This window comes from Vanessa atalanta, chromosome 14, assembly GCF_905147765.1.
Source record: "Vanessa atalanta chromosome 14, ilVanAtal1.2, whole genome shotgun sequence".
Taxonomy (NCBI): domain Eukaryota; kingdom Metazoa; phylum Arthropoda; class Insecta; order Lepidoptera; family Nymphalidae; genus Vanessa; species Vanessa atalanta.
Genome location: NC_061884.1, coordinates 2,088,811 through 2,110,196, shown reverse-complemented (window position 1 = coordinate 2,110,196; position 21,386 = coordinate 2,088,811). Strand labels below are relative to the sequence as shown.

Here is a 21,386-nt window from a genome sequence, read left to right as displayed (position 1 = left end):
GTTAATTAACTACTTTTGGAGAAATAAATTATAACTAGGTACTCGAGAATCGAGATCAATATTCGATGTTTAGTCTTTCTGACTAAAAATAATAATACATTATGATGTCATTAATTAAAAACAATTTAGTAATGTAATGTAATTTCATAGATGGCGCTTTATCATTTCGTCACTATGCTGCATCGCGCTGGTGAGATTATCTCGCGTAGAATGACCTCCCTCAGTTGTGTTAGGGTGGGTATCGCTTCTCGGCCTTTTGGCTAAGATCAAAGTGTAGTATCTGTTCTTTTCAGCTTAATATCTGAAAGTTCCCGCACTGCGGGACCAGTATATTAAACTGATTTTTGTAAATCGACGGGATGTTCGGGGCTCGCTCCACTCCCGTCACGGGTCGGCCCGGCATTGCAGTGCCGCCGGGAACGGCTCACATAATAACCATGATATACTTCCTAAAGCACCTCTAATACAGTTTACCGCTAACAGATAAAACACAGAGTTATACGATAACGGGTTGAGAAGCTTTGTGCAAGTTGGTCTGTGTTAACTCTTATTCGATATTCTATCAAAAACTAAATTTACTTTATTCAAGTCGGCTCATAAGAGCACATTTGAATCGTCATGTTAGTGTTGAATAAATGTAAAGCTACCACCGATTGGGAAAGTAGCTAACTAAACTACCAAGAAACTCAGTAGTTGCTTACACCATTTTAACTACAGACTATGTCAGGAAAGTACCATTTAAGTTCTTTATCCTGCGTAGAAACCGAAATGTACTAATCCACGCTTTTTAAGCTTTAATATGATCTTTTATTGAGTATTTATCAATGTTTTTTTACATAAGTTTTAATTTTTTTAATAGCCCAAGTTATAAATCTCATTATAGAATCGAAAACATAACTTATTATACCGTCATACAACAATACTTACTTAATTCTTTATGTGTTCCGATTTGATTGGTGAGTAAGCCAGTGTAACTACAGGCACACCGAACATAACATCTTAATTCCTAAGGCTGGTATCACGTTATCTATGTAACCAATGGTTAATTTGTCTTGTAGTATCAAAATCTATGTACAGTGGTGACCACTTACCATCAGTTAACTAAAAGTAGTTAAGACATGACAGTGCAACAAATACAGTCGATGTATACAAGTTCTGTTCGCCAGGTCATAGAATGTATACACGAACCGCGTCCAAAAGGACGCTCCAAGGAAGAGAGCTCCCCAAAGCAACTTTGAGCATATCTCTACTCACGTAGATAATATACTCTTCTGCAACCGTCTTTTTTTTATAGTTGTATGGAATAGGCGTTTGTCTTCCATCTCACCTGATGGAAAGTGTAGATGAAGACCATTTAAAGATGTCCCACACTTATCGGTGAACAATATGAAGGTCCATTACTCTTCACTCCAATTAAGATCATCGCCCGTAAATCTTAAACAGCTTTGGAATTTACTCTAAAAAACACGAAACTAAGCATATATTTTATTTTCTTGGCTGTAATTCTAACTTTTATTGCAGTTCTATTTTTAAATGTTTTTTTTTTTGTTTTTTTTTTTATGATAATTGTAGAGTATCGACATTAATGTAAATTTATCTGAAACTTGAATGCAACTTATCGAGTCCGTCAGTGTATATTTTGCTCAAAATACATAATATACACTGACGAACTGCGACATGGCGGCAGTATAGTAATTCATAGATGGCGCTGTATTATTTCGTCACAGCCTACATCGCGCTGGCGAGATTATCTCGCGTAGAATGACGTCCCTCAGTTGTGTAAGCGTGGCTATCGCTTCTCGGCCTTTTGGCTAAGATCAAAGTGTAGTATCTGTTCTTTTCAGCTTAATATCTGAAAGTTCCCGCACTGCGGGACCAGTATATTAAACTGATTTTTGTAAATCGACGGGATGTTCGGGGCTCGCTCCACTCCCGTCACGGGTCGGCCCGGCATTGCAGTGCCGCCGGGAACGGCCCACATAATAAGCATGTATTACTTCCAAAATGATCTGTAATACAATCTAGGCAGTCAATAACTAAAGTATTGAAAGTCTTTATCGTAATTCGACATATTCCCGTAATTTTAACCCCCATTGCGTTACATAGAGTGGTGCCTCGAGGTGTTTGTCGTAATGGTTGGTTCATTGATAAATACTCATCTTCTTAGTAATTAACAACATAAACATGACATGAATTTTTCGTTTCTGAACATTACCAGTTTCCTAGATTCGCATATACACTCCATTAAAAGCCAATATAGGGGGTAGCCGCTGATTAGGAAACCGATACTATTATTCTTGCATTCGTTAGGTATGCATTAAACCTATTTGCGAGATATTTATAGAACGAAATTAAGTTTTGTTCGAATACAAATTTCCACCAGCTTCCTTTGTGGTAATTTTTTTCGGCTGCTTTGAAATAAGTTCCAAGTTGTTATACATTTTTGAGAGCTAAGAATACGGTAATGTTTTTAAAATAATCTGCAAAACAAGTTTCATAAAGTTATATTTTGTTTGTAAATTTTGTTTGTAAAAAAAAAAATCAAAAAAATATTGAAATAATATCGTTTTCCGTCTCGCATTTTTAAACATGGGCCGTCATATATAATTATTGTTTCAATATTGAAATATAACCTGTGTTTGATTGGTACTTTTTTTTAAATAAATTTTTGATGTTGCATTTTTCACTTATTTTGAAAAAAGCTAAAAAGACGAGATTACTGAAAAATGGTTCACTTTTGCATTATGCATATGGGGGTTTAAAATTATAGCAAATAGTCATCCCTTTTACCTCCTAACGGGAATACGTCGATTTGCCAATAACCCTGTGTATAAAGTTTCACGATAACTAAGGTTGAGAGTATGGCTTTGTGTACCATACCTACTTTCCCAACCGGAAGTAGCTTTACATTTATTCAACACTAACATGACGATTCAAATGTGCTCTTATGAGCCGACTTGAATAAAGTAAATTTAGTTTTTGATAGAATATCGAATAAGAGTTAACACAGACCAACTTGCACAAAGCTTCTCAACCCGTTATCGTATAACTCTGTGTTTTATCTGTTAGCGGTAAACTGTATTAGAGGTGCTTTAGGAAGTATATCATGGTTATTATGTGGGCCGTTCCCGGCGGCACTGCAATGCCGGGCCGACCCGTGACGGGAGTGGAGCGAGCCCCGAACATCCCGTCGATTTACAAAAATCAGTTTAATATACTGGTCCCGCAGTGCGGGAACTTTCAGATATTAAGCTGAAAAGAACAGATACTACACTTTGATCTTAGCCAAAAGGCCGAGAAGCGATACCCACCCTAACACAACTGAGGGAGGTCATTCTACGCGAGATAATCTCACCAGCGCGATGCAGCATAGTGACGAAATGATAAAGCGCCATCTATGAAATTACATTACATTACTAAATTGTTTTTAATTAATGACATCATAATGTATTATTATTTTTAGTCAGAAAGACACTGTCAAACATCGAATATTGATCTCGATTCTCGAGTACCTAGTTATAATTTATTTCTCCAAAAGTAGTTAATTAACCATAAAAATATTTTGCAATAACAGTTCTGTCACATTTTTTATAAATTTGTCATGTTGTGATTATTAAAAAAGACATTTCCTTATACTTTAAATTATTTTTAATATTGTAGATAACATTGAATGTTAATTAAATATATCTAGTGTCAACTGTGCCAATATCCCTCACTAGATGGCGGTCGTTCATTACTATATTCCCACAGTGTTGCTATCTAACGATTTCATTAGATGGCGTTCGTATAAAAACTGTTAAATGTGTATCGCGCTGGCAATATTTACACACAGCACCCCATAAAGTTTCCGTAGTATAAGGTACCATACTCTGGTTTCCCTTCAAAACGTATAAATCTTTCGCCTTTTACTAAAGATTTCCGTGGAGGGGAACACTCAAATGAGTCTAAATTTATTTTTGAAGCCTCACTCTAGGGTGAGGTTAATTTAGTTATCAGAAAAGACGGATTTTACTTGTAATCTTGTATAGCTTCAAAATTGATTTGCCGGATTAGTTTACCAAATAAATGAATCATCTAAAGGTGATCAGTAATAGTCACCTATTTGTTTAATCCAGCGTTGCAGAACTATCGATAGTTTGACTATCGATAGTTGAGCTCGAAAACTATTCAGGATATCGATAGTACTATCGATAGTATCGTTTTGATCAATACTATCGATACTATCGATAGTATCGTTTTGATCAATACTATCGATACTATCGATAGTATCGATAGTTTTGGACTATCGATAGCCAGCGTTTTTTTGATAGTATTGGTTTTTTAATGTAAGTAATGTATTCGTAATGTATTCTAATCGCTAGACTCAAGATTACTACAAAAAAGTTTCATTGTAATGCCACCGGCCTAATAAAAGTTTTTTTAATGTTATGATTATTTATAATGTTTATTCATAAATCAAACACAAAAAATGTTAACAACATGTTTCACATTAAAAGTTTTCATTATTCCTTATTCCGCACAAAATGTCTTTATTCTAAAAACAAATGTTGCGGTAAATTTAATTTCATTTATTTAAATATACACTATAGTTGGCCTACTAAAGTACTTATCTTGAGAAAGCAATACTATCGGAAATTACTGGCTATCGATAGCACAAAACTATCGATACTATCGATAGTTTAGGTTAAAAGTCATGGTTTTTGCAAAATTATCGATAGTATCAATAGTATTGCTCATGGGAAATTATCGATAGTATCGCTTATACCTTAACTATCGATAGTCTATCGATAGTGGACTATCGATATGCAACACTAGTTTAATCTATGAACTATAATTCTCTATTTTGCTCAAATATATTATTATACACTGACGGACTCATAAACTGCGTCAAGCTATCGATAATTGACCTTTTTAGGATATCGATAGTACTATCGATAGTATTGACACGTGATAGTATAATTTTAAAAAGCTTTGGACCATGTTGGTCTAAAAGGGGTGATTATCGGTACCTTAAGCCTCCTTATTATTGTTCGTACACTGGCGTTTTCTCCACGCACATTTCTCAGCACCATTTTTATGTTTACTGAACTGAGGAAACGTTTTCGTAGGGAAGTTGAAACAATAAATCGTACGACTGGTGGTTGCTCGAGTTCTGCCGGTATCGGGCTGCTTTTGTAAAAACTCGAGAAACCGTAGACTTATCTTCGACAAGAGATCCTCTACAAAGTATATGTGATGTAATCAAAAAAGTTATTTATTTATTTCAGGAAAACAACAGCGTATAATACTGTATTTTAATTTATATATATACATTAAAATACATATACGGAGAATAGATCCATTTCTATTGAATTATGTAAACTTAATATTAGTTAACAGAAGTAGCAACAGACAGTTTTGATACATAACATGTAAAAGTAATAATAAAACAATGAATTAAAAATAACAAAAACTAAATAATTAACAAAATAAGAATGAATACAAATAAGGCGACACTGACTATGTTGCTAGTGTGGGTGTAGGTGATGGGTGTGGTAGTGCCGTTACACTATTATTTTGTGCATGTGTTGATTGTATGTGGGACTGTGGGTATGTGTTCAGATGTATGCAAATTTTGTTTGAGTTTGAATTGTTAAATTGAATTTTGAGCCGTAAGAATGTCTTTTTTATATGAACTAATCGGCCGATGAAATATGTCGATATGCGAATACTTTTTATTATAGTGAGAAAACGCGCGACAGTGTAGAGTTTACAGCGTAACGTGTATTGGATAAAGGGACGTAAAACAGAATATGTAGTACGGGTTCGTTTGTTAGGTACATTAAGAAGAACCCGCGAGCGCAACTCGGGCTAGTCAAGCTTACTACAGACTAAATCATGTAGGAATATCATATCTAATCTTTCACGTCGACCTGTCAAGCTGGATGTGCGATAAAGATGACAAGCATCCATGTAGTTTGTGTTAGGGTAAGTTTTAAAGTGTTTTATAAACTTCTTTTGTATAGCCTCAATTCTTTCAATACACATATCGTAATGTTGATTCCAAACACAACTAGCATAGAAATAGGCAGTTTTTTGACAATTAATATCGCGAAAAGGGTTCCAAGTTCTTATTATAAAGCCTAGTAGTTTATAGGCCTTATTAGTAATATAATCGATATGACGATTGAGTAATAGTTTCGAATATAGAAGACCACCTAGATCACGAATCAGGTTAGTTTTCTTTAAAGGAAGGCCCATTGTGTAATTAAAAGTACATATCTTAAATTTTCGGGTAAAAAAAGTTTGCGTACATTTATTTACTTTAACGGATATCTTGTTCCTTGTATAATAATAATTATATAATCTATCCAAGTCACTCTGAAGTAATATACAATCTTCTATAATGTTAATTTTTCTATATACTTTTTTATCATCGGCGAACATTAAAAGTTTGTGAATTTAAAGCAAGCACCAACATCAAACGGATAGGTATTATAAAGCAAAGGTCCTAAATGAGAGCCCTGAGGTACACCAGAAGTAATATCAACATAGTCAAAACGAGAGTCACAAATTCCTACAGCTTGCCTTCTATTGGATAAATAAGATTTCAACCAACGAAAGAAATCACCACGAAAATCTAAGCCGAGTAATTTATGAAAAAATCAAAAAAGAAAATTATTGAAGACATTTTTGCACTTTTTTCTACAAATTATGTCTTAATAAATTTTCTGTAACATCAGTAGTTACAGATATAATATAGTGAAAAGGCGTTTGCACCCCTTTTCTAAGCGATCGCGAGACAAGGATTGCAACCCCACAAACGTTACATTTGCAAAATTATACATTATCTAATTTGCAGCTACACTTGTCATAAATAGTATTCTTCTTCATGTTTTTTTTTTACTTTTACTACTCGCTGTATCGTGCTATTTTTGCTACAATTTATGTTTATTCTATAAGTCTAAATATATCTATTTATTATTATTTTTTATTTCTGTTAATTTAAAACTATTATTTTATTATATTTGCGCTTCGCAAAATAATAAAATAATAGTTCGCATTTATATAATATTCTTATTATTTTACGTAACTAAAATTAATTTTTATTCATCACTTTGTCACGGCTCGTCACAGTCACAAAGGGTACAATTGAAAATCATTGTTGGGTTTTAACCCAACATAAAAGCTGAATGGTTCACCTTTCCAGGACACATCACGATTGAAGACACCATAAGTTAAGATTTTTTTTGTTTATTTATATAAATTTGTTGCGTTTCTTTTTTAATTTTTTTAGTTTTTGTTGTTTTGTCTACAAGAGACATAAGTTAATGTTATATATCCTATTGTTTTTTATTATTTATGTTTGCAATGTATGTTTGTCCTGAATAAACATTTTCTTATTTTTAAATTTGGGGTTAATATTCTACTGAAACACATCCCTATAATAAAATGGCACCTCTGAGAAACTCAAGGTGAAGCAAAAATTTAACATTTCAATGGACTAGACAGAAACACAGCGTGTTTTTGAAAAAAATCTTAGACATTATTTGCAACAACTTTATTTTTAGAGATATGATTCAGATGACAGATACAACTTTATATTGTGGGCCGACCCGTGACGGGAGTGGAGCGAGCCCCGAACATCCCGTCGATTTACAAAAATCAGTTTAATATACTGGTCCCGCAGTGCGGGAACTTTCAGATATTAAGCTGAAAAGAACAGATACTACACTTTGATCTTAGCCAAAAGGCCGAGAAGCGATACCCACCCTAACACAACTGAGGGACGTCATTCTACGCGAGATAATCTTGCCAGCGCGATGCAGGGCAGTGACGAAATGATAAAGCGCCATCTATGAAATTACAACAAAACTATTTCAAATTATAGTTAACTATTTATTATTATATTTACATAGTTATGTATTATTTATTCTGTGGAACAATATCAAAGACATATCGCATTAATACAAGTCCTTGGTATCGTTTACTACTCCACTAAAAGTTGTAAATAATGCTTCAAAGATATTGTATTGCCTATTAGAATTTTAATCACAATTGTTTTATAAATTTTCGTCTTTTGTCATTGATAAAAATACATTGCTTTGTACTTGCAATGGTTTTTAATATTGTAGATGTTAATTTGATTGTTAAATGGTTTTGAATATGATAGTTGTATTCACACAAATTTAGTCAAGTGTTTCTACATCTCTCACTAGATGGCGTTCACATAAAATCTGAGATTTCTGCATCACGCTGGCAAGATTTACACGAAATGCCTTATATAGTTCTCGTGTCCAAGTTTTCAGTACTCTGGTTTCCCTTCAAAACGTATAAATCTTTCGCCTTTTACTAAAGATTTCCGTGGAGGGGAACACTCAAATGAGTCTAAACATATTTTTGAAGCCTCACTCTAGGGTGAGGTTAATAATTGGCAATTTAGAAAATAATATTTCATTCTACTATTATTATACAATTTACAATGGTCTCTATGATGACAGCTTCCTCATTGATTCGTATTGTTTTGTTCCCAGTTTATGTACTTGAAGGTTTTCGTCGGATTTTGAATCCCTTCGCTGATCTGAATTGTTATCGGGCAGTCTGCAGATGACCGGGTCATCTGTATTATAATTCACCATTTTAAAGTTCTAGTCAAGAATCTCCTTGGTAATAACCAGTGTACCCATGATTTCTTGAATTATGAGTACCTTTTACGCATGTTTTCATTTCGAGCTTTAAGTCTATAAAAACACAGTTTTTAATCATAACATCCATACTGAAGGCTCTATATTAAAAAATGAACAAGCAACACTTTTATCTAATATTGTTGCATTTGCATAGATTATTTTCAAAATATTTAAAAATGTTTAACATCTAAGTAATATTTTAGTCATATATTTTATTGGTGAAAACGTTAAACATCTATATAAGTCCAATTAGTAAATAAGTACCTAATTACCAAGATGATTTTAAAACTTTGCTTAATTTTAATCTTGTTTCAGAAATACGTCTCTTAATTTTGTTTGTATTGTTTTCACTGCTGTAGTTATTTCGTTAAGTACCAATTGCCAATTGATTACATTTACTCCACGGTCAATTACACTATTATCGATAGATCGTTGACAGGGATGTTATGGAGCTCCTTAAACGTAACCGAAACTATAGGATATCCGAAATAAATATCTATCCGTAACCGATAAAAAAAAAATATAAAAAATTTTGTTTTTGCCTAGTGTTCAAACTGAGACTGTTGAATAACGAAACCATCAGCCTTCTCTTCCTATGAGCTGTGGTTTGAAGTTTACAATAATTTAAGTGGTCCAATAGTAGCAATGTCCCTTCATATTTATTTATTATTTAATGTAATATTACTGATTTGGATAAATTTATCAAACAAAGAAACCATATATTTTAAACCTTTTATTTTGTTTAACAAAAATATTTGATTACACATGATGGTTTTTTAAATTATCGTCTAAGTATCGTATAAGTATGACAATTGTTCATTCGTTAACAATATTAGTGATTACATAATAAATATTTTATTATTTTAACTTATAGCTCTTTATATTTGGAGAAATTCCTCTAATAATATTCTCTACGCAATATGGTGTATCTGAAATTTGAAAACGTTACTTAGTACCTTAAAAAATAGAAAGAAAAGCTTAAGAAGAATGAGAAATTATGTACTAAATCTGTTCATACTATTGCTATTAATTTATTTATAATATTTCTGGCTTGAAACTTTGTATAAAACTTATATTTATACTGGTCCTGTATTTTATTTGAAGCAAATAATTCGATGAATTATTTCAGTCAGAATAAAAATAATTATAACATTACAAATACATTTTTTTTACAAAAATGGCTTATAACTATTCGTCAAACAAATTAAGTTGTGCTATTACATTACTAAATTAGAAATTAACTTACCAACATGTACCCACTCTGTATCGTTATAACCATATTCCTTCCGAGCCTCAACGATAGCCTCATGTAACGCGTGCACCACAACCACTGCCAGAACGAATGCTGGTTCGCCGGTAGCTGTTAAAAAATATATATAAATGAAAACTTGAATGGATAAAGGTTATGTTTTCCTTTTTACTAAATTTTACACATCTTCATCCACTCAAGTCGTCATACATATAGATTAATATTTAGTCTTTTTTCATGTTTAGAGTTTACCTATACGTTTACTTTTTTATTGGGTAGATAGTGTATTAAATATTGTTTTACAACTGGCTCCATTTTTTTTGCATTTGTTTGCAATTCTAGCTAATTGAGGATCTTGCTTTATTTTAAAGTATTATAGTAATATAATATCTTACCTTTTGACCCTAAAACCCCATTATTGTTTATCGAGTTCCTGCTAAATGAAATTCGAAAATCGACTGGAATATCACACGCACCAGGCGGCTTATACGTCCATGTTCGATTGGTCAACAGCTGACCTGAAGCATCATAGATCAAATGTTCTGTTGTCCAAAGCCCTAGACCCATTACAAACGCGCCTTCAATCTAAAAAAAATTTTATTATACCCATAATCTATACATTAATACGTGAAGCATTGTACCCTATTTTTCAACAAAATGACGGAGATGGGAGTGTATTTATATACACTCCCCCCTATTTATATAACCCCCATCCGCGTTTACATTACGTTTGGCATTATAAAAGTTTACGTGGAGAAGGAGTGCAAACAGATAATATTTTTATAAAATATGCATTAGAAACACTTAAAAAAAAAAATGTTACACACTACGATTCGTTTAACACATCACGTTTATCTACAATAAAAGAACTCTTGCCACCATCAACGTTCGTCGCAATGAAAGTAAGCGACCTGATGGACTGACATTGATTCCCTGAAATTAATTTCTATTTGTATATATTTAAGGACTTAATGTTAATCATTTTTATCTAGATAATATTTAATATGAAACATTCATAGTTTACGTTCTCACTGTCAAAACATGTCACGTCAAAGATAGAAAAACAATGTTTTTTTTTTTATTTGAATTTTTAATTGGAGTAGTGACAAAGTATCCAGTTGAGCCTCATTTTCCCTATGTACATATCTCTCGAATCAACGCATATAATTTTATATTAGCAATAAATTATCTTTTTAAATATATAATAAATGAAATAATTGACCACTAGACAACCTAAATACAGATTATCTTTGGGGTTTTGATTTTGTCGCATAAGCCCTTCAACTTAAGGAACGCAATTGTTATAAATGTAAACTAACACAAAACAAGATAAATTTCATAGATATATTCTTCATCTTTTTAGGTTTTTACTTAATAATTAAAGAAATAAGATAGCAATAGGTATTGACATAATTAAATAAAATGGATAATATTATGTTATTATTGAATACTTTTTTATATAATTAATGTATTTTTAATATCTTATTTATGTTAACAGCATATATTTATTTTGAAAATATTAATTTAAATATGAATATCATGATGATTGTTTTTCTATCGGAATACTAATTTAGACAAATCTTAAAGTGTATTCGACCTTTTCTTTATGAATATCTTACTTCGTTTTTAAAATGTGTTTAATATATTAACCCTTTTGGCATTATTATAAAAAAACTGAAATGATAGAGAATATAATTGAACTGTATAAATGGAAGGCGTTTTTGCTTTATTTTAAGATTGATTTAAGTTTCTTGCAATAGTAACTTTGCTTAATTATAGTTTTTACTTATTTTGTTACTTTGTTATTAAGTATCTTAGAAAAAATAATGAATCTACATTTTACAGCAAATTTAAAGAGACTAAAGTGACGTGACGGCGGAATTGATTAAGAACGTTTTTAAACAGCTTTTCAAGATACTACTTAACACATAGTTACTCAAAAAAAGTCAGATATTAGACTCAATTTAAAGTTTATTATGTGGGCCGTTCCCGGCGGCACTGCAATGCCGGGCCGACCCGTGACGGGAGTGGAGCGAGCCCCGAACATCCCGTCGATTTACAAAAATCAGTTTAATATACTGGTCCCGCAGTGCGGGAACTTTCAGATATTAAGCTGAAAAGAACAGATACTACACTTTGATCTTAGCCAAAAGGCCGAGAAGCGATACCCACCCTAACACAACTGAGGGACGTCATTCTACGCGAGATAATCTCGCCAGCGCGATGCAGCATAGTGACGAAATAATAAAGCGCCATCTATGAAATTACAACAAAACTAGTTCGAATTTATAGCAACATTACTCTAGGCTAGCTAATTAAAGAATTTCACCGCAGAATTCAATTTCGTTGCTTTTTATTGTAATGAAAGGCTACCATAACCGATGTAGTTAGTTTTCAAGCATAATTTTGCTTCCCATTTTTGATACTTAATTTTTAACATGAGCTCTCACTGGCGCTGACCTAAATTATTTAAGTGAGTTCAAACTCGATATGAAATTAACGAAAACGTCAATTTTCATGCGTATGCCAAATATGTAACTCGCACTAGCGAAATGTCGATAACCGCGCGTTCTTTCGACTTGAAAACTTATAAAAACTCGTACTACCGGTTTTAGTTCATCTGCGTTTTCGCTTGGGGCGTTGATAGGATATGTATGGAAGAAAACTGAAAATAAAATACTTTATAGTTAACTTTCTAACTCGTACTAAGGGTACTGACCCACCGGGTCAAAACATTTAACATAGTAGCCAAGGCTACCATTGAGGAAATCCTCAAGGGACGGCTATAGAGGTCGACCTCGAGGCCCGTACCTAGTCCGACATAGGCCAGCCAGAAAGACCATCGCTAACATTACTCTATGTATTATTTAAAATTAAAAGTTGAAGACCACATCAATTAATATATTAATTCTTGACACCATATTGATAAAGCTAGTTATAGTTTATTACTCCAAAAATAGTTAGAAATATCAATATTTCTAAAAGGTATTGTTGACCTTAAACTTAAACAATCAGTATATCGGTGTTATTATTTTATAAATTTGCCAGTTTTCATCGATACTAAAAATAGCAGTTGATGTTATTTAAATGAATTTAGTGCCAAATGTTTCTATACTTCTCACTAGATGGCGGCCTTTCAGTATTAAATTCACACAATAGTTGTGCAACGCTGCCATTAGATGGCGTTTAAATAAAACAGAGAAACCTGCATCGCGCTGGCAAGATTTACACGCAATACCTTATATAGTTCTCGTGTCCAAATTTTCAGTACTCTGGTTTCCCTTCAAAACGTATAAATCTTTCGCCTTTTACTAAAGATTTCCGTGGAGGGGAACACTCAAATGAGTCTAAACATATTTTTGAAGCCTCACTCTAGGGTGAGGTTAATAAATGATTATAACGGCGTTGCAGAACTATCGATAGTTGCCCTCGAAAACTATTCACGATATCGATAGTATCGTATCGATCAATATTATATCGCCACTATCGATAGTATCAATAGTTTTGGACTATCGATAGGCAACGATTTTTTGATAGTATTGGCTTTTTAATGTAAGTAATATACTCGAAATGTATTCTAATCGCTACATTAAAGATTACTACAAAAAAATTCCATTGTAATGCCACCGTCCTCCTAAAATTTTTTTTTAATGTTGTAAGTATTTATAATGTTTATTCATAAATTAAACACAAAAAATATTGACAACATTTTTCACATTCAAATTTTTCATTATTCCTTATTCCGCACAAAATGTCTTAATTCTAAAAACAAATATTGTGGTAAATTTCATTTATTTAAATATACACTATAGTTTGCTTGCTAAATTACTTATCTTGAGAAAGTAATACTATCGGAAATTACTGGCTATCGATAGTTTAGGTTAAATGTAATGGTTTTTGCAAAACTATCGATAGTATCAATAGTATTGCTCATGGGAAGCTATCGATAGTATCGATACTATCGATAGTGTCGATACTATCGATAGTATTGATACGTGACAATACTATCGATAGTATCGCTTACACCTTAACTATCGATAGTCTATCGATAGTAGACCTCGAAAACTATGACCAGATAAGCAACATTAGATTATAAGTAGATGGATATATCTAATGACTAACAAAAAATTTAACAAGACAATATAACGCATTGAGTCGATGTTAGCATTCATTTAAATTTATCCGTTGATTGTATAAAAATATGTGAATTATCTTAGAAAAGTATAAATCATTTTTAAGCTATTCGGCTCTTTACGACAATTTCTAAAAGTACTTACTTGGCCCACGTCAAGATCAGGGTTGAGACTACGGCCTGTGTCTTCCAAGAGATCCACTCTGTTAATAATATGGGTTCCGCTGAGTACGTCTAAGTGAACTTCCGCGGAACAAACTCCATATACCGGGTATCCTACCAGATTGTCCAGCTGCGACGTCATAGCGTTAACTTGTAGATTTATTCCTGGTAGATTTTTGTTGCATCAATAAACATATATAAGTATTACATTTTATTAACTATTCCCATTACGATAAAAATAAACTTCAAACTCTATAAAAAAAAAAACATATAAATATAAATTAAAAAGAGAAATAAAATAAAACCTTTATCGTACGCAGCTTTAACAACCTCTTGCCAAGTCGGCTCGTCAAGCTCTTCCTTGACAGTCTCCAACCTCTTCAACAATTCATTACAAGCTTTAACAGTGGCAAATGCTACAGCTTCACTTGTGATGCTGCCGCTGCTCGCCATGCTGTTCGGAGACACGAAGTTATCCGAACCCCTGACCGTCACCATGCTTAATGGAACTTTTAAAGTGTACGCGCAAACTTGGGCCGCCTTTGTATTTATGCCCTGGCCCATTTCGATTCCTCCATGGGACATCAAAATTGTCCCATCGGCGTGATACACAGAAATCGTTACTGAAAAATTTCCATAATACACAATAGGATAACTCATTATCGTTAGTTGTAAGCCTTTTTTCTTCCAAGCGTTGGTGGCATTATATTTTTCGATTTCGGCTCTTCGATCGTTGTAATTGGTGTCCATTTTGAATGTATCTATCATGTCTTTTACTTTGTTGTGTTTGGGTGCGATGTTAATTTTTCGTATATCGATTGGGTCTTTCTTTGTTATGTGCGATATTCGTTCCATTAAATGTTCCGCAATAGCTGTCCCTTCAGTAGTTGCTAATAAAAAAATAATATCGGTCAAAATGGACGCGTAGACGATACGTATGCTTATATTGCTTAAATACATTCCTTTTCGGAATAATTCGAGGCCATTAAGTAATACTTTAAATAAACTAACCTGGAGCTCTGCACCAAGTGTTACCAGCTTTATCAGTGAGAACGCTGTACCCTTTGATATTCCACCTGGAAGTGTCATACAGATTGGCCATAGTAGATGCTATCTCTGAGCCCGACGAGTCGTTGTACGAATAACCGCAGTCCGAGTAGTAGACGATGTCTGCGTGCTGAATAACCCCGTCGTTGTTCACACCCAACTGATACATACACAAACAAAAAAAAATTAAATTAACTTTCAGTCTACATCAAAATATGTTTTCTTTAATAAGCTCTGGGATACCAACTGGGGGTTTCCTTGGCATTCGGTATTAATTACAAGCGCATAGGTAGCATTTAGTTTTATTTGTACCTTTTGTTGTTTTTTTAAATATAAATATTAAATAAATATTGGACAACATCACATACATTACTCTGATCCCAATGTAAGTAGCTAAAGCACTTGTATTATGGAAAATCAGAAGTAACGACGGTACCACAAACATCCAAGACAACATAGAAAACTAATGAACTTTTTCTACATCGAAGTCGTCAAAATATAAATTATTTCCGTTTTAAAATACGGTTACTCGTCAACGTATGTGTCTAAGACCATCTTTTTTGAGGCTCAGTTAGATTTACATTCGCGTTTAAAACAATGCCACGGATGAGATCTGGTCTCAAAGGCGACATCGGTACAGAAGCCCCACCTCGTACTCGAATCGAGCCGCCTGTCGCTTGCCGACGGCGTGCATGTTGTCCGTCAGCGGCATGACGAGACTGGCGCCGCGGCCGAGCGCGTGCGCGGCCAGCGCGGCGGCGCACGCCGGCAGCGCGGAGCGCGACGCCTTGCCGCCGTACGCGCCGCCCACGCGCCCCGCCGACACGTCCACGCTGGGGGCAACCCGTAACACGTGAGCGTGCGGACACTGCCTAGCGTGCGCGACGTCTATGTGTGTGCGTGAATGAAAAACCAGCAACCTACTCGGGAATTATTCTAGTGCACGTGCGCGCTATTCCCTCACTCGTAATCCGACGGGACAGGAAATCCGACCGGAAAGGGTTTAGCCGCAGGACCAGCTTTACGTGCTCTCCGAGGCCCGGGAATGTACACACTTTCTACTTCCAGAGCTCGACTTATTATCTTCGGATTTGTCTTGATTCGACCTTGTCTCATTATCTTAGTGAATGATACTACAATATATGGAATATCTATTCGGTGTACCTGTTCAACGGTAAGTCCAGTGACCTGGCCACTGCGATCTGCACTAAGTCCATCCACTGCGTAGCCGACCATACTCGTATCCCGCGACGCGTGAGTTCCGCCCTGCAGCTCTGAGTCTCCATAGTAAAGTGGTACTGGTCTGGGATGTAATAATGACCTTTAATAGTGTGAGTAGTTTCGTTGCCTTTATCTGTTGCTTTAATTGTCACATCCTCGCGAATCTAAAATTAAATTTCAATTAAATTCGCTTTTTCTTAAAATGCTATGTGCATTTTAAGAAAAAGCGAATTTGAAGCAGAGTTTTGAGAGGTTTGAGTTCATAATCGGCCGCTGCAAATCTTTGTCTAGTGGACTAATCACCTTGCTTGTGTTAATTTATAATAATATTATTATGTGACTGAGTTAAGATAACCTTACCTAAACAAAGCAATAACTTTTCCTTATCTACGAGATATTATCAGATTTTTTTATTATGATTTATTCCGCATGAGCGATATTCATCGCAGCAGTCATTGCTAGCTAAAAACGTGCACTTTAATCCGTCGGGACCATAATCTCATACGAACGGACTGACGCCTCAGTTCAGGCACAGGACTAACGCCTTTATGTATTTTTAAGGGAAATATTGCCAATAATCCGGATTGATTGTGAAAATTCTAAGAAATCCCTATTATTTTTCTGCGTCTACAACCTCGAAGTTATTCGACCTACTAGGCAGATATTCTATTTATCTGAATTTCTCATTAATTATACTTAATAAGTATACTCACTCGGTTTTGCTTATCGGGAGCATTTAATGCTTCTGTTATGCTCAATACGGGCTTAGTATCATATTTTTTATACGACACTTTTACCAAGCCGGCTGCCTTGATAGCCAGTTTTCTAGAGATGGCTGCGATTAAACCAATCGGTTGACCGTAGTAGGATATCTTTTTACTGGCCAAAATTTCCTCTTCGAATTGTTCGTCTTTGGGGATAAAGGAGTTCGTCCCTGGTATATCTTTGGCGGATAAAAATGCTACGACGCCTGGAATTTTCTGGAAAACATTTAAAAAATAATCTGTTAGTAATGTTTAAGGCTTACATACAGAATAAAAAAAAAATTGACACCAATAACTGTTTTTGAAGTATGATGTGTATTTTTATGCACAATAGGGTTTTTCATAAACTATTTTCACCCTTGTTTTTCTTTTATGAGAAATTTTATATTATAAATGTTATAAGCAACGTCATATAATATAATCAAAGGAATGATCTTTAGTAAATAAACAACGATGTATATTTAAGATATTATGTATCCCCTCTAATCTACCCAATCAAGCAATTGATTTTCTCGTACTGTTTCTCTAGCCTATTTTTCGTAATGTTAAAACCACATTCTATTGTAAGCATTGACAAAACAGTCATCATTTCTACCAAAAGGTCCGACTGATCACCGCTCAGGCACTCGTACGGTAACATATAATTAACAAAACTACACATGAACTACCACATTTAGTTTGATTTCAAACGAAACGCTTGCACTTTATTTCAAAGCGGATTATTTTCATATGCTTGCTTGCGCTTGCGATTAGGAGTGCTGTATTAATTTCCGTGTGATGTCACATAACCGACAACCGGAGGATGGTCAAAACGCTTCTAACGCTTGCTTGCTCTTCGCTTTGACCGTCCTCCGTCCGTCGTCCTACTTCATTTGTCATATAAATTTAGATTTTGTAGGTGGTTCAGAAGACAACAGGCTATGTATGTATGTAATCTATAAATATAATAAAATTGGAGTGTCTGTTTGTAATATTAAAATAACCGCGTTTTACTAAATGCATATGTATGTAGACACGGTACATATACGTTAATAACATTTTTTACAATTTTTGTCTGTCTGTTTGTTCCCGCTAATCTCTGGAACGGCTGGACCGATTTTGACGGGACTTTCACTGGCAGATAGCTGATGTAATAAGGAGTAACTTAGGGTACAAAAGTAAGTTTTTTGTTAAACTCACACGCGCACGAAGGCGCGGGCACAGCTAGTATTTAATAAAAACCCGCTGAGCAGGTAAACCAGTCTTATTCGGTTTTAAAACAGTGTATTTCTTATTAACGGTTTATTTATTTATTTAAAAAACACTTACCAATACTTCAGTGGTATCGAATTGGACAATTTCACCGAGACAGATCGTGGAGAGGACGAACGCTACGTGCACGTCTCGAGGGCCGGAAACATTATCGCAACTGTATAACGCTTCACCTGAACACTGAAAATATATTACGTAAAATTATCATTATTTAATGTCCAAAAAGTCCGTCTATCTAGGACTGGTAAATGGACCACTTGATGGTAACTGGCCATCACAGCCCATAGACAAATGCGTTGTTTGAAATATTACATAATTAATATCTTGGTAACTGAGAAGTCACGTCCGTTGTGTTATACATAGTAATTATACTGATTCAGTCCGATCACAATCCGGAACATAATAATACAAAAGAGTGCTGTGTAGCGGTAACTGAGATGTGGGTGGTAGGTACCTACCCAGACGAGCAAGAAAACCCTACCACCAGGTAATACAATACGTCGTATTCTGGTGGCAATTCGTTATCGTCGTCTAGCTTATCCGGGATGGGCATGACCTACTTAGTAGATTATAAAAAAATATATTATATTTATTTATTTAGTCCACGTAATTATATTTATTATAATGTATTCAACCGCAAAGTAGTATTACTTAGTACTGTTGTGTTTAGATTTAAATGATGAGTGAGCTACAGTAAATATTGGCATAAGGGACATAGCATCTCAGTTCTCAAGTTTGGTGGCGCATTAGCGATGTAAGGTTTTTTTTTCTACGGCGCTAATGTCTATGTTACCGTAAGGTGGTTCATTTGACCGTCCGTCGACCTAAACCATGAGAAATTGTAGTTGATAAGTTTCATACTGTTACTTCTTAGAATATTCTACATTCCAACTCGGAAGTAGCCGGAGTCCTATCAAATGTTTTCAACTAACTTAAACATATAATTAAATATGTAATATAAAAAATGACCTGAGATAGAGCTTCCAATTTCGGTACAGGCTGGTTGAGTGGCCACAGGCTCTTGTCTGTTTCGTAGGATTGGATGCCGCTCGAAAGGGGTCTGACTAACTCACTGCCTCCGGATGCATATCTAGGATTCACTGACGGACTTAACGAGAGAATTGCCTGCAAAAAATCAAAATTAAAATATACTTTATTCAAGTTGTCTATTAGAAACACTTTTGAACCGTCATATTAAATAGCTGTACTAAACGTAAAGCCACAAGCGATTCGGTATGTAGGTTCTATCGAGAACAACGGGCAAGAAACATTTAAGATGCAAAGTTATATTAGTTAAATACAATTATGCAATAAATTATCCTGCCTTAAAGTTAACGAGTATTTAGCTCCACGAAAGATAATGCATATGAGATTTACTTTAAATGTCTTGTAAAATGACGCCTCAGTACAAAATACGTTGGACGTAAATAGTACATACTACAAGGTACGTAATCAAAATTTATTTTGATTTAATCTGTAATCCAAATTAGGTAATTGTTTGTTTAGTATAATGTCGTACTTAACAATTCAATATCGAACCTAAATATTATTTTTTTACGTAAAACTTCTTTAGTTTCGTATCTTATACAGTTATAAAGATATATCAGGATAGATATATTTTCATTGTACATTGTAATTTAGATTTATTTTCTTCAAACAAATTATTGATTTTTTTTTTTAAATTAAATATTAAGAAAATGCACCTTATAAAACAATCCCAAAGCGATAGCCTTCTTGCAGAACGGCGATGGTTCTGACGGATCATCAAGTGGGACGATGTCTTCCTGTAACTTCACTAACGCCATCCGCAGAGTTTCATCACTGAACAGCGGTTGCCCTTTTAGTATATTCTCAACATTTCTGGCATGGTTGTACGTGGGACTTATGGAACCATAGACTATGTTTGAAGTGAGAATTTTTTGATTTTTATCTACATGGAAATTGAACCCAGCGTTGACTATCGCGTGAGTATTTTGGGCGCGGGCCATAATCTGCAAAGTACGAAATATATTCATAAAAAGGAGCTTCAAAATGCAAATACATCCTAAATGTATGTACATATCATGGGTACGCCACTCCGAGGTCCCGGGTTCGATTCCCGGCCGAGTCGATGTAGAAAATTTTCATTAGTTTTCTACGTTGTCTTGGGTCTGGGCGTTTGTAGTACCGTCGTTACGTCTGACTTTCCATAACACAAGTGCTTTAGCTACTTACATTGGAATCAGAGTAATATATGTGATGTTGTCCAATATTTATATATTTATTTATATCTAATGAGTTTTCAGAATGCCGTTAGAGCTACTTCAGCACACCGTGGAATCAATTAATTCAGAAAGAAATCGGATAATATTCCAAATGTATACCGATAATTTTTTCCGAAATATTTGAAATCCTAATTCTCATTGGTGAATAAAACCCATGTCACTGAAAGGATGTGACATCGAATAAAATAAATATTGAGATATTTTGTATTTTCTTACATACCTTGTATGTTCTTATCAAGTGGCTATTGGACAAAGGCGGTATTTTCACGTTCAATATAATTTGGTCTTTAAGTGAGGTTTTCAAGAACTTCGGCAAATTAATTTCTGTTGTCTTCAAATGCAGATCCTCTACAAAAAGTTATATAAAATTGTAGGACATCTTTAAATGGTCGCAGAAGAGAATATTGTCGACGTGAGGAGACTAATGCTCAAAGTTGCATTGGGAGCTTTTTCCTTGGACGCAGTTCGTGTATGATTTGGATTTCGAGGATCGGGCGAACAGAACGGAATTTATCGATATGGTTCGTCAAAACGGTAGAAGATGTGTTTTACTACTACTGGCTACTAGAACTAGAACGCTATAATAACAGAGGTTTTATTAATATAGGTGGTACCTGACATGGGATTAAT

General features: G+C 34.4%; 1 protein-coding gene, 7 non-coding genes and 1 pseudogene across 8 annotated transcripts; 5 read left to right on the top strand and 4 right to left on the bottom strand.

Annotated features, from left to right (window-relative positions):
• The first annotated feature begins 240 nt into the window (after window positions 1-240).
• On the top strand, window positions 241-433 carry LOC125069033. Its single transcript, XR_007119810.1, has one exon. It is a non-coding gene; the product is annotated as a U2 spliceosomal RNA (small nuclear RNA).
• Window positions 434-1,791: 1,358 nt separating this feature from the next.
• On the top strand, window positions 1,792-1,984 carry LOC125069028. The gene has a single exon (XR_007119805.1). It is a non-coding gene; the product is annotated as a U2 spliceosomal RNA (small nuclear RNA).
• Window positions 1,985-3,112: 1,128 nt separating this feature from the next.
• LOC125069027 lies at window positions 3,113-3,305 on the bottom strand. The gene has a single exon (XR_007119804.1). It is a non-coding gene; the product is annotated as a U2 spliceosomal RNA (small nuclear RNA).
• A 559-nt stretch (window positions 3,306-3,864) lies between these two features.
• LOC125069041 lies at window positions 3,865-3,981 on the top strand. Its single transcript, XR_007119815.1, has one exon. It is a non-coding gene; the product is annotated as a U5 spliceosomal RNA (small nuclear RNA).
• A 3,599-nt stretch (window positions 3,982-7,580) lies between these two features.
• LOC125069037 lies at window positions 7,581-7,745 on the bottom strand (annotated as a pseudogene).
• A 542-nt stretch (window positions 7,746-8,287) lies between these two features.
• Window positions 8,288-8,404, top strand: LOC125069047. Its single transcript, XR_007119821.1, has one exon. It is a non-coding gene; the product is annotated as a U5 spliceosomal RNA (small nuclear RNA).
• A 1,025-nt stretch (window positions 8,405-9,429) lies between these two features.
• Window positions 9,430-21,377, bottom strand: LOC125068963 (xanthine dehydrogenase 1-like). Its single transcript, XM_047678369.1, has 14 exons — window positions 21,371-21,377; window positions 20,977-21,104; window positions 20,196-20,483; window positions 19,462-19,617; window positions 18,550-18,672; window positions 17,191-17,457; window positions 16,421-16,641; window positions 15,906-16,089; window positions 15,221-15,416; window positions 14,515-15,099; window positions 14,193-14,374; window positions 10,311-10,500; window positions 9,913-10,026; window positions 9,430-9,595 (listed from the first exon to the last, which is right to left on the bottom strand). The coding sequence occupies exons 1-14, from the start codon at window positions 21,375-21,377 to the stop codon at window positions 9,525-9,527; spliced, it is 2,712 nt and encodes a 903-aa protein (XP_047534325.1). The 3' UTR covers window positions 9,430-9,524.
• LOC125069026 lies at window positions 11,889-12,081 on the bottom strand. Its single transcript, XR_007119803.1, has one exon. It is a non-coding gene; the product is annotated as a U2 spliceosomal RNA (small nuclear RNA).
• On the top strand, window positions 13,183-13,299 carry LOC125069046. Its single transcript, XR_007119820.1, has one exon. It is a non-coding gene; the product is annotated as a U5 spliceosomal RNA (small nuclear RNA).
• Window positions 21,378-21,386: the final 9 nt, after the last annotated feature.